Source organism: Oncorhynchus tshawytscha, linkage group LG07 (assembly GCF_018296145.1).
Source record: "Oncorhynchus tshawytscha isolate Ot180627B linkage group LG07, Otsh_v2.0, whole genome shotgun sequence".
Taxonomy (NCBI): domain Eukaryota; kingdom Metazoa; phylum Chordata; class Actinopteri; order Salmoniformes; family Salmonidae; genus Oncorhynchus; species Oncorhynchus tshawytscha.
In genome coordinates this window covers 41,715,375-41,729,465 of record NC_056435.1, presented here as the reverse complement: position 1 = coordinate 41,729,465, position 14,091 = coordinate 41,715,375, and the positions used below count along the sequence as shown (strand labels likewise).

Below are 14,091 nucleotides of genomic sequence, written 5' to 3'. Positions count from 1 at the left end.
TCCAGCTCAGCCTTGGGGCGGCGATATTCCCCAGCCTGTGCCCAGGGTCCCTTTCCATCCAGGATCTCCTCCCATGTCCAGGAGTCCTGAGATCGCTGCTGCTGCCCGTTACCACGCTGCTTGGTCCTTTGGTGGTGGGTGATTCTGTAACGTTCGTCGTCTTCCTCTGATGAGGAATAAGAGAGGTCGGACCAATTTGCAGCGTCGTATGTGTCCATTTTAATAAGACAAACTGAACACTACACAAATACAAAATAACAAAGTGAAACAAACGAAACGGTCCCATGTGGTAACAAACAATAACACGGAAAATAATCACCCACAACTCAAAAGTGAAACCAGGCTACCTAAATATGGTTCTCAATCAGGGACAATGATAAACAGCTGCCTCTGAATGAGAACCATACCAGGCCAAACACAGAAATCCTAAAACATAGAAAAAACTAACATAGACAACCCACCCAACTCACGCCCTGACCATACTAAAACAAAGACATAATAAAAGAACTAAGGTCAGAATGTGACACTACCCCCCCCCCCCAAAGGTGCGGACTCCGGCCGCAAAACCTGAACCTATAAGGGAGGGTCTGGGTGGGTGTCTGTCCGTGGTGGTGGCTCTGGCGCGGGACGCGGGACGCGGACCCCAGTCCACCATAGTCCTTCTCCGCCTCTTTACCCGCCTCCGTGGCCTCTTTAACGCGGTGACCCTCGCCGCCGACCTCGGACCCAATCCACGGGTCCCGAATGGACGGGAGGTTCCGGCAGCACCGGACAGGCGGGAGACTCCGGCAGCTCAGGAGTGAAGGGTGATTCCCGCAGTTCCTGGCTGACGGACGGCTCTGGCAGCTCCTGGCTGACTTACAGCTCTGGCAGCTCCTGGCTGACTGACGGCTCTGGCAGCTCAGGACAGACAGGGAGGGAGACTCTGGCAGCTCAGGACAGACTCTGGGCTCAGACTCTGCAGCGCTGGGCAGGAGGAAGACTCTGGCAGTGCTGAGCAGGTGGGAGCACCTGTAGGAAGGAGACGGAGAGACAGCCTGGTGAAGGGGGCTGCCACTAGAGGGCTGGTGCGTGGAGGTGACACCGGATAGACCGGACCATGAGGGTGCACTGGAGCTCTCGAGCACCGAGCCTGCCCAACCTTACCTGGTTGAATGCTCCCAGTAGCCAGGACAGTGCAGCGAGGTGGAATAGCCCGCACTGGGCTGTGCTGGCAAACCGGGGACACCATGCGTAGGGCTGGTGCCATGTACCCCGGGCCGAGGAGATGCATTGGAGACCAGATGCGCTGAGCCGGCTTCATGGCACCTGGCTCGATGCCCACTCTAGCCCGGCCGATACGAGGCGCTGCTATGTATCGCACCGGGCTATGCCTGCGCACCGGGGACACCGTGCGCCTCACGGCATAACACGGTGCCTGCCCGGTCCCTCGCTCTCCACAGTAAGCACGGGGAGTTGGCACAGGTCTCCTACCTGACTTCGCCACACTCCCCGTGTGCCACCCCCCAATACATTTTTGGGGCTGCCTCTCGAGCTTCCAGCCACGCTGCCGTGCTGCCTCCTCATACCACCGTCTCTCGGCTTTCGCTGCCTCCAGCTCAGCCTTGGGGCGGCGATATTCCCCAGCCTGTGCCCAGGGTCCCTTTCCATCCAGGATCTCCTCCCATGTCCAGGAGTCCTGAGATCGCTGCTGCTGCCCGTTACCACGCTGCTTGGTCCTTTGGTGGTGGGTGATTCTGTAACGTTCGTCGTCTTCCTCTGATGAGGAATAAGAGAGGTCGGACCAATTTGCAGCGTCGTATGTGTCCATTTTAATAAGACAAACTGAACACTACACAAATACAAAATAACAAAGTGAAACAAACGAAACGGTCCCATGTGGTAACAAACAATAACACGGAAAATAATCACCCACAACTCAAAAGTGAAACCAGGCTACCTAAATATGGTTCTCAATCAGGGACAACGATAAACAGCTGCCTCTGATTGAGAACCATACCAGGCCAAACACAGAAATCCTAAAACATAGAAAAAACTAACATAGACAACCCACCCAACTCACGCCCTGACCATACTAAAACAAAGACATAATAAAAGAACTAAGGTCAGAATGTGACACTACCCCCCCCCCCCAAAGGTGCGGACTCCGGCCGCAAAACCTGAACCTATAAGGGAGGGTCTGGGTGGGTGTCTGTCCGTGGTGGTGGCTCTGGCGCGGGACGCGGGACGCGGACCCCAGTCCACCATAGTCCTTCTCCGCCTCTTTACCCGCCTCCGTGGCCTCTTTAACGCGGTGACCCTCGCCGCCGACCTCGGACCCAATCCACGGGTCCCGAATGGACGGGAGGTTCCGGCAGCACCGGACAGGCGGGAGTGGCTGACTTACAGCTCTGGCAGCTCCTGGCTGACTGACGGCTCTGGCAGCTCAGGACAGACGGGAGACTCTGGCAGCTCAGGAGAGACGGGAGACTCTGGCAGCTCAGGAAAAGACGGGAGACTCTGGCAGCGCTGAGCAGACGGGAGACTCTGGCAGCTCAGGACAGACGGAAGACTCTGGCAGCGCTGGGCAGGAGGAAGACTCTGGCAGTGCTGAGCAGGCGGGAGCACCTGTAGGAAGGAGACGGAGAGACAGCCTGGTGAAGGGGGCTGCCACTAGAGGGCTGGTGCGTGGAGGTGACACCGGATAGACCGGACCATGAGGGCGCACTGGAGCTCTCGAGCACCGAGCCTGCCCAACCTTACCTGGTTGAATGCTCCCAGTAGCCAGGACAGTGCAGCGAGGTGGAATAGCGCGCACTGGGCTGTGCTGGCAAACCGGGGACACCATGCGTAGGGCTGGTGCCATGTACCCCGGGCCGAGGAGATGCATTGGAGACCAGATGCGCTGAGCCGGCTTCATGGCACCTGGCTCGATGCCCACTCTAGCCCGGCCGATACGAGGCGCTGCTATGTATCGCACCGGGCTATGCCTGCGCACCGGGGACACCGTGCGCCTCACGGCATAACACGGTGCCTGCCCGGTCCCTCGCTCTCCACAGTAAGCACGGGGAGTTGGCACAGGTCTCCTACCTGACTTCGCCACACTCCCCGTGTGCCACCCCCCAATACATTTTTGGGGCTGCCTCTCGAGCTTCCAGCCACGCTGCCGTGCTGCCTCCTCATACCACCGTCTCTCGGCTTTCGCTGCCTCCAGCTCAGCCTTGGGGCGGCGATATTCCCCAGCCTGTGCCCAGGGTCCCTTTCCATCCAGGATCTCCTCCCATGTCCAGGAGTCCTGAGATCGCTGCTGCTGCCCGTTACCACGCTGCTTGGTCATTTGGTGGTGGGTGATTCTGTAACGTTCGCCGTCTTCCTCTGATGAGGAATAAGAGAGGTCGGACCAATTTGCAGCGTCGTATGTGTCCATTTTAATAAGACAAACTGAACACTACACAAATACAAAATAACAAAGTGAAACAAACGAAACGGTCCCATGTGGTATCAAACAATAACACGGAAAATAATCACCCACAACTCAAAAGTGAAACCAGGCTACCTAAATATGGTTCTCAATCAGGGACAACGATAAACAGCTGCCTCTGATTGAGAACCATACCAGGCCAAACACAGAAATCCTAAAACATAGAAAAAACTAACATAGACAACCCACCCAACTCATGCCCTGACCATACTAAAACAAAGACATAATACAAGAACTAAGGTCAGAACGTGACACTCAGACCATTATTCCTCCACCGCCAAACTTTACAGTTGGCACTATGCATTCGGGCAGGTAGCGTTCTCCTGTCATCCGCCAAACCCAGATTAGTTCGTCGGACTGCAAGATGGGGAAACGTGATTCATCACTCCAGAGAACGCATTTCCACTGCATTAGAGTCCAATGGCGGCAAGCTTTACACCACTCCAGCCGATGCTTGGCATTGTGAATGGTAAACTTTGGTTTGTGTGCGGCTGCTTGGCCATGGAAACCCATTTCATGAAGCTGCCGACGAACAGTTCTTGGGCTGATGTTGCTTCCAGAGGCAGTTTAGAACTAAGTAGTGAGTGTTGCAACCGAGGACAGACAATGTTTATGCGTTATGGTCTTCAGCACTTGGTGGTCCCATTCTGTGGGCTTCTGTGGCCTACCACTTTGCGGCTGAGATGTTGTTGCTCCTGAACGTTTCCACTTCACAATAACAGCACGTACAGTTGACCGGGGCAGCTCTAGCAGGGCATAAATTTGACGAACTGACTTGTTGGAAAGGTGGCATCCTCTGGCGGTGCCACATTGAAATTCACTGAGTAAGGCCATTCTATTGCCAGTGTTTGTCTATGGAGATTGCATGGCTATGTGCTTGATTTTATATGCCTGTCAGCAACAGCTGTGGCTGAAATAGAAGAATCCACTAATTTGAACTTCATAATGGTGCCAGGGGATGGCTCCTAACCAACTGTGCTATTTTGTGTGTTTTTCACATTGTTTGTGACTTATTTTGAACATAATGTTGCTGCTACCGTCTCTTATGACCGAAAAGAGCTTCTGTATATCAGAACAGCGATTACTCACCTCGAACTGGACAAAGATTTGTCCTTTAATGAGTCTGGCGCAAAGGATATACTGCATCTCCGAGACCAGGCCCAAATCCCCTTCATTCGCATGGAAAAAATAAGCAAATACAGGGGGCGGAGATCAGGGTGCCTTGTGAGAATTCGTCGGCAAGTGGGTAACCCGCCTCTACCATCCGTTCTAATGGCCAACATGCAATCACTGGAGAATAAACTGGATGATCTCCGTTCGAGACTATCCTACCAACGGGATATTAAAAACTGTAGCATCCTATGTTTCACTTAGTCGTGGCTGAATGACGGCACGGATAATATACACTTAGCTGGGTTTTCTGTGCATTGGCAGGACAGAACAACTACATCTGGTAAGACAAGGGGTGGTGGTGTGTGTCTATTTGTCAATAACAGCTGGTGCGCGATGTCTTAATATTAAGGAAGTCTCAACTTAATGCTTGCATGAGGCAGAGTACCTCATGATACGCTGTATACCACGCTATCTACCAAGAGAGTTTTCATCTATATTTTTCGTAGCCGTCTATTTACCACCCAAAACCGATGCTGGCACTAAAACAGCACTCAACAAGCTCTATAAGGCCATAAGCAAACGAGAAAATGCTCATCCAGAAGTGGTGCTCCTAGTAATCGGAGACTTTAATGCAGGCAAACTTAAATCTGTTTTACCTCATTTTTACCAGCATGTCACGTGCAACCAAAGGAAAAAGAACTCTAGACCACCTTTACTCCACACACAGAGACACATACAAAGCTCTCCCTCCACCTCCATTTGGCAAATCTGACCATAATTATACTGTATTCTCCTGATTCCTGCTTACAAGCAAAAACTAAAGCAGGAAGTACCAGTGCCTCGCTCAATACGGACGTGGTCAGATGATGTGGATGCTACGCTACAGGACTGTTTTGCTAGCACAGACTGGAATATGTTCTGGGATTCATCCAGGCCCAAATCCCCGCCATTCGAGTGAAAAAAATATGCAAATACAGAGGAGGAGATCTGGGTGCTTTGCGAGAATTTGTCGGCAAGTGGATAACCCTCCTCTACCATCCGTTCTAATGGCCAACGTGCAATCACTGGAGATTAAACTGGATGATCTCCGTTTGAGACTATCCTACCAACGGGCCATTAAAAACTGTAGCATCCTATGTTTCACCAAGTCGTGACTGAACGACGACACGGATAATATACACTTAGCTGGGTTTTCCGTGCATCGGCAGGACAGAACAACTACATCTGGTAAGACGAGGGGTGGTGGTGTATGTCTATTTGTCAATAACAGCTGGTGCGCGATGTCTAATATTAAAGAAGTCTCTTATTGCTCGCATGAGGCAGAGTACCTCATGATACTCTGTATATCACCTCCGTCACCGGCTTCGTCAATAAGTGCATCAACGACGTTGTCCCCACAGTGACCCAACCAGAATCCATGGATTACAGGCAACAACCACACCGAGCTAAAGGCTAGAGCTGCCGCATTCAAGGAGCAGGAGACTAATCCGGACGCTTATAAAAAAGAATTCATTCAAAAGGCCCGGCAGACGGATTACCAGGAGAAGTACTCAGAGCATGCACGGACCAACTGGAAAGTGTTTTCACTGACATTGATTGATCTGGACTAACCTGTACCCCCACACATATTTACCTGGTAACTGTACCCCCTGTATATAGCCTTGTTATTGTTATTTTATTTTGCTACTTTTTAGTTTATTTTTTACTTTAGTTTATTTAGTAAATATTTTCTTAACTCTATTTCTTGAACTGCATTGTTGGTTAAGGCCTTGTAGGTAAGCATTTCACGGTAAGGTTATATTTGGCGCATATGGCAAATACAATTTGATTATTTGATTTGAAGGGATATCTACATACTTTTGTATATATATCGAATGTATTAGAAATACATAAAAACACAATGTTGAAGTAAAGACCCCTGACAACTAATATCAACACTTATATTTCGTTTTGGAGAAATAATTTGCCTGCTGTAAGTTTAAGATATGTTGTCTTGTGATTCTGTTACCAAAAACCCACATATCTTTAAGATATTTTCTAATTCCTCTCACTCATGAGGAGGAAAAATTTATAAAAGTTCACAGAAGTAACAAATAGTGGTAGACCTACCAATTAGTTAGTGTTTGTTTCTGAATTCTTAAGTGGTTAACTGAACATATCTACTTTAGTGTACTCTACTGCACTTTGCTCTACTGTGCTGTACTGTGATGTCCAAACTCTATGATTGTTTCAGATTTGGCCTGGTCTGGACCAACCAAATGTGGTCTTATTTAGGGACAGAGCTCACTACAATAATAACCAGTCTGTAGAATAACACCCAATAATAGACAAAAGAAGGACATTACATATTTCTACCTTTTGTGTACTTATTCAGGATACATCAATTAGAAGCCTAATTGTAGGACAGGCAGACAGACAAACACACAGACACAACACACACACATAGAAGGGGACAAACATAAATGCAGACAGACACACTCACAAACATACGTAGCATACATAGCTTCAGGCTTTATGGAGGCCGTGGGTTGAGAGTCCCGTTGCGTAGAGAAACTCCAGCAGATCAGAGAGGAGGAGCCCACAGGCACATAAACATGGAGTACCACCGCACCGCTACACACACACACACACACACACACACACACACACAGGCAGGCTTGGATGCCTGACAGCCACTAGCGATGTCTTGTAGCTCTACTATCTGACTTATGTAAAGCGAGGATGCTACTGCAGTATACACTGGGTGTACAAAACATTGGGAAAACGTTCCTAATATTGAGTTGCACCTCCCCTTTAACCCTCAGAATAGCCTCAATTTGTCAGGCATGGAGTACGAGGTGTTCCACAGAGATGCTGGCCCAAGTTGACTCCAATGCTTCCTACAGCTGTGTCAAGTTGGCTGGATGTCCTTTGGGTGATGGACCATTCTTGATACACATGGGAAACTGTTGAGTGTGAAAAACCCAGCAGCATTGCAGTTCTTGACACACTCAAACCGGTGCGCCTGGCACCTACTACCATACCCAGTTCAAAGGCACTTCAATCTTTTGTATTGCCCATTCACCCTCTGAATGGCACACATACACAATCCATGTTTCAATTGTCCCCTTCATCTACACTGATTGAAATGGATTTAACAGGTGACATCAATAAGGGATTATAGCTTTCACCTTGATTCACCTGGTCAGTCTATGTCATGGAAAGAGCAGATTCCTAATGTTTTGTACACTCAGTGTAGATCAAGCTATAGATTAGAAGATGGCTGCTCTTACTGTTTGAATGGAAGAATGGATGTCACTGACTCGACCATAATATGACCACTTCTTACTGTAGTAAGTCTGTATCATAGCAACAGTGACCAGGGAAACAGGGAAATTAAGAGATGAAAACAAAGCAGAAGTAGAAGTTGTTGAAGCCAATGGTCACGCCTCTAGTATGGATGGAGTTTGTAATAATAGGAATATTCTGCCCAATTTCTTATTCTTTCTTCTCCTCTCTACTCTCTATCCCATCTCTCTCTCTCTCTCCCTCCCTCTCTCTCTTTCTCTCTCTCCCTCTCTCTCTGTAGGGTTGAAAAGGATAAGGAATCCAGAGCGGATGATTAGAATTGCCGTGGGATACACAGGACATGCCCCTCCCAAGAGTGATGACACTGACACCAACGGTAAGGCAAACACACTCAAACATCGCATCACAGGACCCAACAGACGTGTGCTGCTTTTTGTAGGACAGGGTGACTGTGTGTTGAAAAGCCTTCTGGCTAAACAAGCTGGAAGCCGAGGCCTTATTCTCATCAGCTCTATTACGAACCTCTTGTGGGCAGATATACTGTACATAAACGTAACTGGTACTGTAGAATCTGTCACTATCCTATGGGATGCATGAGATAACAAGCAGCATTAGTTCTGGGTCTTGGGTTTTCATCACTCCCAGATCCTAATCAAGCATCTGACCAAATTATCAGAGATTTTAGTTCTGGGTTAACTGAGATTACTCTGTAACAGATAATACACACATGCAAACACTCACACACACGCACATTAACAAGCACACACACACACTCTAAAGTGAGTCTCATTCTCATTCAGCTCTGTTACAGATCATGTTTATTCATGCGTGCCGACGCAGAGCAGTGTGTGTGTGCGCACTCACACACACACAGAGCTTATTTTAGGAGCAGAAGCTCATTGTCATGCCTAATCAATGCACAGAGCACTATCTATCCATACGGCATGGATCAGTGTTACTGGTGCTGGGAGAAACAGACCGTGGCTGGTTAAGAAAGAGCTGGCTTTAACTGAGATGTATGAGAGAGAGACAGGGCGATCAAAGGGGGTTTTGTGTGTTTCTAGTTCTTGTTCTAGTTTGGTGTGTGAGTGTATGTCTATTTGTGTGTCTGCATGTTTGTGTGTGAGAGAGAGAGAGAGAGAGAGAGAGAGAGAGAGAGAGAGAGTGGTTGAGTGTGTGTGTGTGTGTGTACACACACGGGGTGAGGGCCGGGAATATCTGTAGTGTTAAGGGGAGCTATAAAGGTGATGAGTGCTTTGATTGGTTATTGATCCTCGAACAGGACAGCCATCCTAGTGTGTGTTTGAGAGGAGGCCCAGAAACCTTTTTTCTGTGGGGAGGTTATTGATTTGTACTGTGTGTTTGTACTCTCCTTGTCTGCTCTCCTGATCTGTCCTGAGATACAACAGGGACAGGAGAGGACAGAGACAGGAGAGGACAGAGACAGGAGAGGACAGAGCGACAGAGACAGGAGAGGACAGAGCGACAGAGACAGGACAGGACAGAGCGACAGAGACAGGAGAGGACAGAGCGACAGAGACAGGAGAGACAGGACAGAGCGACAGAGACAGGAGGGACAGAGCAACAGAGACAGGAGAGGACAGAGCGACAGAGACAGGAGAGGACAGAGTGACAATAACAGGAGAGGACAGAGTGACAATAACAGGAGAGGACAGGGTGACAATAACAGGAGAGGACAGAGCAACAGAGACAGGAGAGGAGAGAGTGACAGAGACAGGAGAGGAGAGAGTGACAGAGACAGGAGAGGACAGAGCGACAGAGACAGGAGAGGACAGAGTGACAATAACAGGAGAGGACAGGGTGACAATAACAGGAGAGGACAGAGCGACAGAGACAGGAGAGGACAGAGCGACAGAGACAGGAGAGGACAGAGCGACAGAGACAGGAGAGGACAGAGCGACAGAGACAGGAGAGGACAGAGCGACAGAGACAGGAGAGGACAGAGCGACAGAGACAGGAGAGGACAGAGTGACAATAACAGGAGAAGACAGGGTGGCAATAACAGGAGAGGACAGAGCGACAGAGACAGGAGAGGACAGAGCGACAGAGACAAGAGAGGACAGAGCGACAGAGACAGGAGAGGAGAGAGTGACAGGAGAGGACAGCGAGACAATGATAGGAGAGGACAGAGAAACAATGACAGGAGAGGACAGAGAGACAGAGACAGGAGAAGACAGAGCGACAGGACAGAGCAACAGAGACCAGAGAGGACAGAGACAGGAGAGGACAGAGAGACAGGGACAGGAGAGGACAGAGAGACAGGAGAGGTCAGAGAGACAATGACAGGAGAGGACAGAGAGACAGAGAGACAGAGACATAGACACCCCAGAGCCCAGGGACATGAGAGGACAGCGAGACAGAGACAGGAGAGGACAAAGAGACCAGAGAGACAGAGACAGGAGAGGACAGAGAGACAGAGACACACCAGAACCCAGGGACATGAGTGGACAGAGACAGGAGAGGACAAAGACACCTGATAGGACAGAGACAGGAGAAGACAGAGAGACAGACAATGACAGAGAGACAGACAGGGACAGGAGAGACAGAGAGAGAGAGGTCAGGGACAGATGGAGCGGGGGAGGAAAGAGGAATGGTGAGGGACAGGGGGAGGAGCAGAAAGGGAGGCTAAGGTTGTTGGTTTGAGAATCAGAGGGGAAGGCTTGGGCATGGAGGATGAGTGATTCATTTTCTTGAATTGTTTTGTTGATTGATCGATCATACCAACAATTCCTCACATCCCAGCATTCTCTCTGTTGTGGCATCCCAGCTGAGGATGACTTGAGGAAAGGTTTATCAGCAGAATCATGAATTAGCATGCACACCCATCCCTCTATCCCTCTCCTCATCCCCCCTTCTTCTTAATCTCCTCTCTCCCTGTCTTTTCCTTCCTTCCCCATTTCTCTGCCTCTTTTTGCACGCACATCTACCCCAAACTCTTCTCCTCCTCTCCCTCCTTCCCTCTCTCCCCTATATCTCCCCCTTTCTCTTCTTCCTTCCCCTCTATCTCCCTCTATCTAGTTTCCGTGCAATGAGCCTTTCTTTCACATTCATTTTATTTAGAAAAGGGGGAAATATGACATTTCTCCTCAGTACTGGGAGAAATATTTGTATTTATTTAACACCCCTACTCTTACAATAAGTGCCATGGGATCTTTAGTGACCACAGAGAGTCAGGACACTGTTGTACTTCCCATCCAAAAGACAGCACCCTACACAGGGCAATGTCCCTAATCACTGCCCTGGGATACTTTTTTGACCAGAGAAAAGAGTGCCTCCTACTGGTCCTCTAACACCACTTCCAGCGGCATCTGGTCTCCCATCCAGGGACTGACCAGGACCAACCCTGCTTAGAGACAAGCCAGCAGTGGGAGGGATGAGGGTGGTAATGCTGCTGTAAGAGTTGCATTTGAGAGTTCTTTACTCTGGAAAGTTTTATAATTAACTGACAGCCTCACAGGGGTATTGGGTTTTTTCAGTAATACATGTGGAAATGACAGTTTTGGAAGGTAAAATATTAATCAACTAATGGATGGGGAATGTGCAGAGTGCTGGACGTTCATTTGTAGCATATTTGATTCTTATATAGGTACCTGTAAAGATGCTGTTCAGATGGAAGTGTGTTGCCATGGGAATTTGTTGGTGGTAGGATCGTTCTGGAAAGTCCCAAGGGAGATATAAACTTAGGTGGTCCACACGCACACAACCACGCACATGAGATGTATGAGTGTGTGTGCTTGCATGCATATGGTGGGTGTGTTTGATCGCCGGTTTCATGTGGGTTTTCTAGTGCATTTCAAAGGCAGGGCCCTGATGAGAATTCCTCTGATCAGTGGTCGGAACATCGGGGACACTGGGCGGGATATGTGTGTGTGTGTGTGTGTGTGGAGGAGAGGATTTAAACACTGATTGGCATTCATAGCAGTGAGTCCGGAGTGCTGCTAAATAAGAAATTAGGCTTTACCTAAGCCAGCGCCATTCAGCTGTTTGAAATTCTGTCTTCTCAGGGCTTCTATTAATAAATGCATAATTGATTAGGGTGAGCATACGTGCCTGAACACACTCTCACTGTCTCTATCACTATCTATCTATACCCCCCCTCTCTCACACACATACACACGTTGTGTCAGCGTGTGTGCATGAGCATGTTCAGGAGTCTCACGTCTCCTGGGGTAAACAGAGGTCCTTCACTCAAACTCAGTCAATAACCCGTCTGTCTGTCTGTCTGTCTCTCTGTCTGTCTCTCTGTCTCTCTAGGTGAGCCTGGCCAGTTGAAGATCTACCTACCTAAGAAGCTGTTGGAGTGTTTGCCCAAATGTTCCTCTCTGCCCAAGGAGCGCCACCGCTGGAACACCAATGAGGTGAGAGAGCACTTAGGAGGACCCAATCATAGGTTGCACCTTGTCCACGGACATGGATGGATTAGGGCCTCTGTGTAGCAGTGTTTTCGTGTGGTGACCTCTAGCCTCTTCCATAGGTCAGCATCTTCCTTTACTATTACAGTGGATGGGTTTCCGCATGGGTAGTTCTGAAGAAAACTATTGTGCTGGGCCAACTTGTGGTTTGCTATTATAGCTGTTTTGATTGTGGATAGAGATTGAGGCGTGTGTGTTATTGATTTAGGACAGTGGTTCCCAAACTTTTTATAGTCCTGTACCCCTTCAAACATTCAACCTCCAGCTGCGTACCCCCTCTAGCACCAGGGTCGGCTGTATCCCCTCTAGCACCAGGGTCAGCACACTCTCAAATGTTGATTTTTACCATCATTATAAGCCTGCCACACACACACACTACACAATACATTTATTAAACATTAGAATGAGTGTGAGTTTTTGTCACAACCCGGCTCGTGGGGAAGTGACAAAGAGCTCATATAGGACCAGGGCACAAATAATAATATTATAATAATCAATAATTTTGCTCTTTATTTAGCCATCTTACGTATAAAACTTTATTTGTTCATGGAAAATTGTGAATGACTCACCACAGGTTAATGAGAAGGGTGTGCTAGAAAGGATGTGCTTGAAAGGATGCATATAAGTCTACAATGTTTGGCCTCGAGTGGTACAGTGGTCTAAGACACTGCATCTCAGTACGAGACGCATCACTGCAGTACCTGGTTTGAATCCAGGCTGCATCACATCTGGCCTTGATTGGGAGTCCCATAGGGCGGCGCACAATTGGCCCAGTGTCGTCCGGGTTAGGCTGTCATTGTAAATAAGAATGTGTTCTTATCTGACTTGCCTAGTTACATTTTAAAAAGTTGGGTTGTATCGGAGAGAGTCTTAACATTATGATTTGCCAAAGCAGGATACTCTGAGCGCAGCCCAATCCAAAAATCTGGCACTGGCTTCTGAGTAAATTAAATTTTCACAGAACCGCTTGTTGCAATTTCAATGAGGCTCTCTTGTTCAGATATCGGTAAGTGGACTGAAGGCAGGGCATGAAAGGGATAACAAATCCAGTTGTTTGTGTTATGTGTTTCGGGAAAGTACCTGCGTAATTGAGCACCTAACTCACTCAGGTGTTTCGCAATATCACATTTGACATTGTCCGTAAGCTTGAGTTCATTTGCACACAAAAAATCATACAATGATGGAAAGACCTGTGTGTCCATTATAATGCAGACAGAGAAGAGCTCCAACTTCTTAATCATAGCCTCAATTTTGTTCCACACTTTGACTATAGTTGTGGAGAGTCCCTGTAATCCTAGATTCAGATCATTCAGTCGAGAAAAAACATCACCCAGATAGGCCAGTCCTGTGAGAAACTCGTCATCATGCAGTCAGGCAAGTGAAAACTATGGTCATTAAAGAAAACTTTAAGCTCGTCTCTCAATTTAAAAAAACATGTCAATACTTTGCCCCTTGATAACCAGCACACTTCTGTATGTTGTAAAAGCGTTACATGGTCGCTGGCCCTATCATTGCATAGTGCAGAAAATACACAGAGTTCAGGGGCCTTGCTTTAACAAAGTTAACCATTTTCACTGTAGTGTCCAACATGTTTTTCAAGCTGTCAGGCATTCCCTTGGCAGCAAGAGCCTCTTGCTGGATGCTGCAGTGTTACCCAAGTGGCGTCGGGAGCAACTGCTTGCACACACGTTGCCACTCTACAATGTCTCCCTGTCAACCCAGCTTTTGCGCCATCAGTACAGATATCAACACATCTTGACCACCAAAGTCCATTTGATGTCACAAAGCTGTCCAGTA

The 14,091-nt window shown here is 48.3% G+C and overlaps 1 protein-coding gene across 3 annotated transcripts in view; it reads left to right on the top strand.

The window, feature by feature from the left end:
• Nucleotides 1-14,091, top strand: part of LOC112254520 (calmodulin-binding transcription activator 1) — a 138,842-nt gene that overhangs the window by 6,138 nt on the left and 118,613 nt on the right. For all 3 annotated transcript variants that reach the window (XM_042324432.1, XM_042324430.1, XM_042324431.1), the window contains exons 2-3: nt 8,142-8,237; nt 12,137-12,240. In XM_042324432.1, the coding sequence (XP_042180366.1) occupies nt 8,142-8,237; nt 12,137-12,240 (200 nt within the window). The remainder of the gene's footprint in view (nt 1-8,141; nt 8,238-12,136; nt 12,241-14,091) is intronic.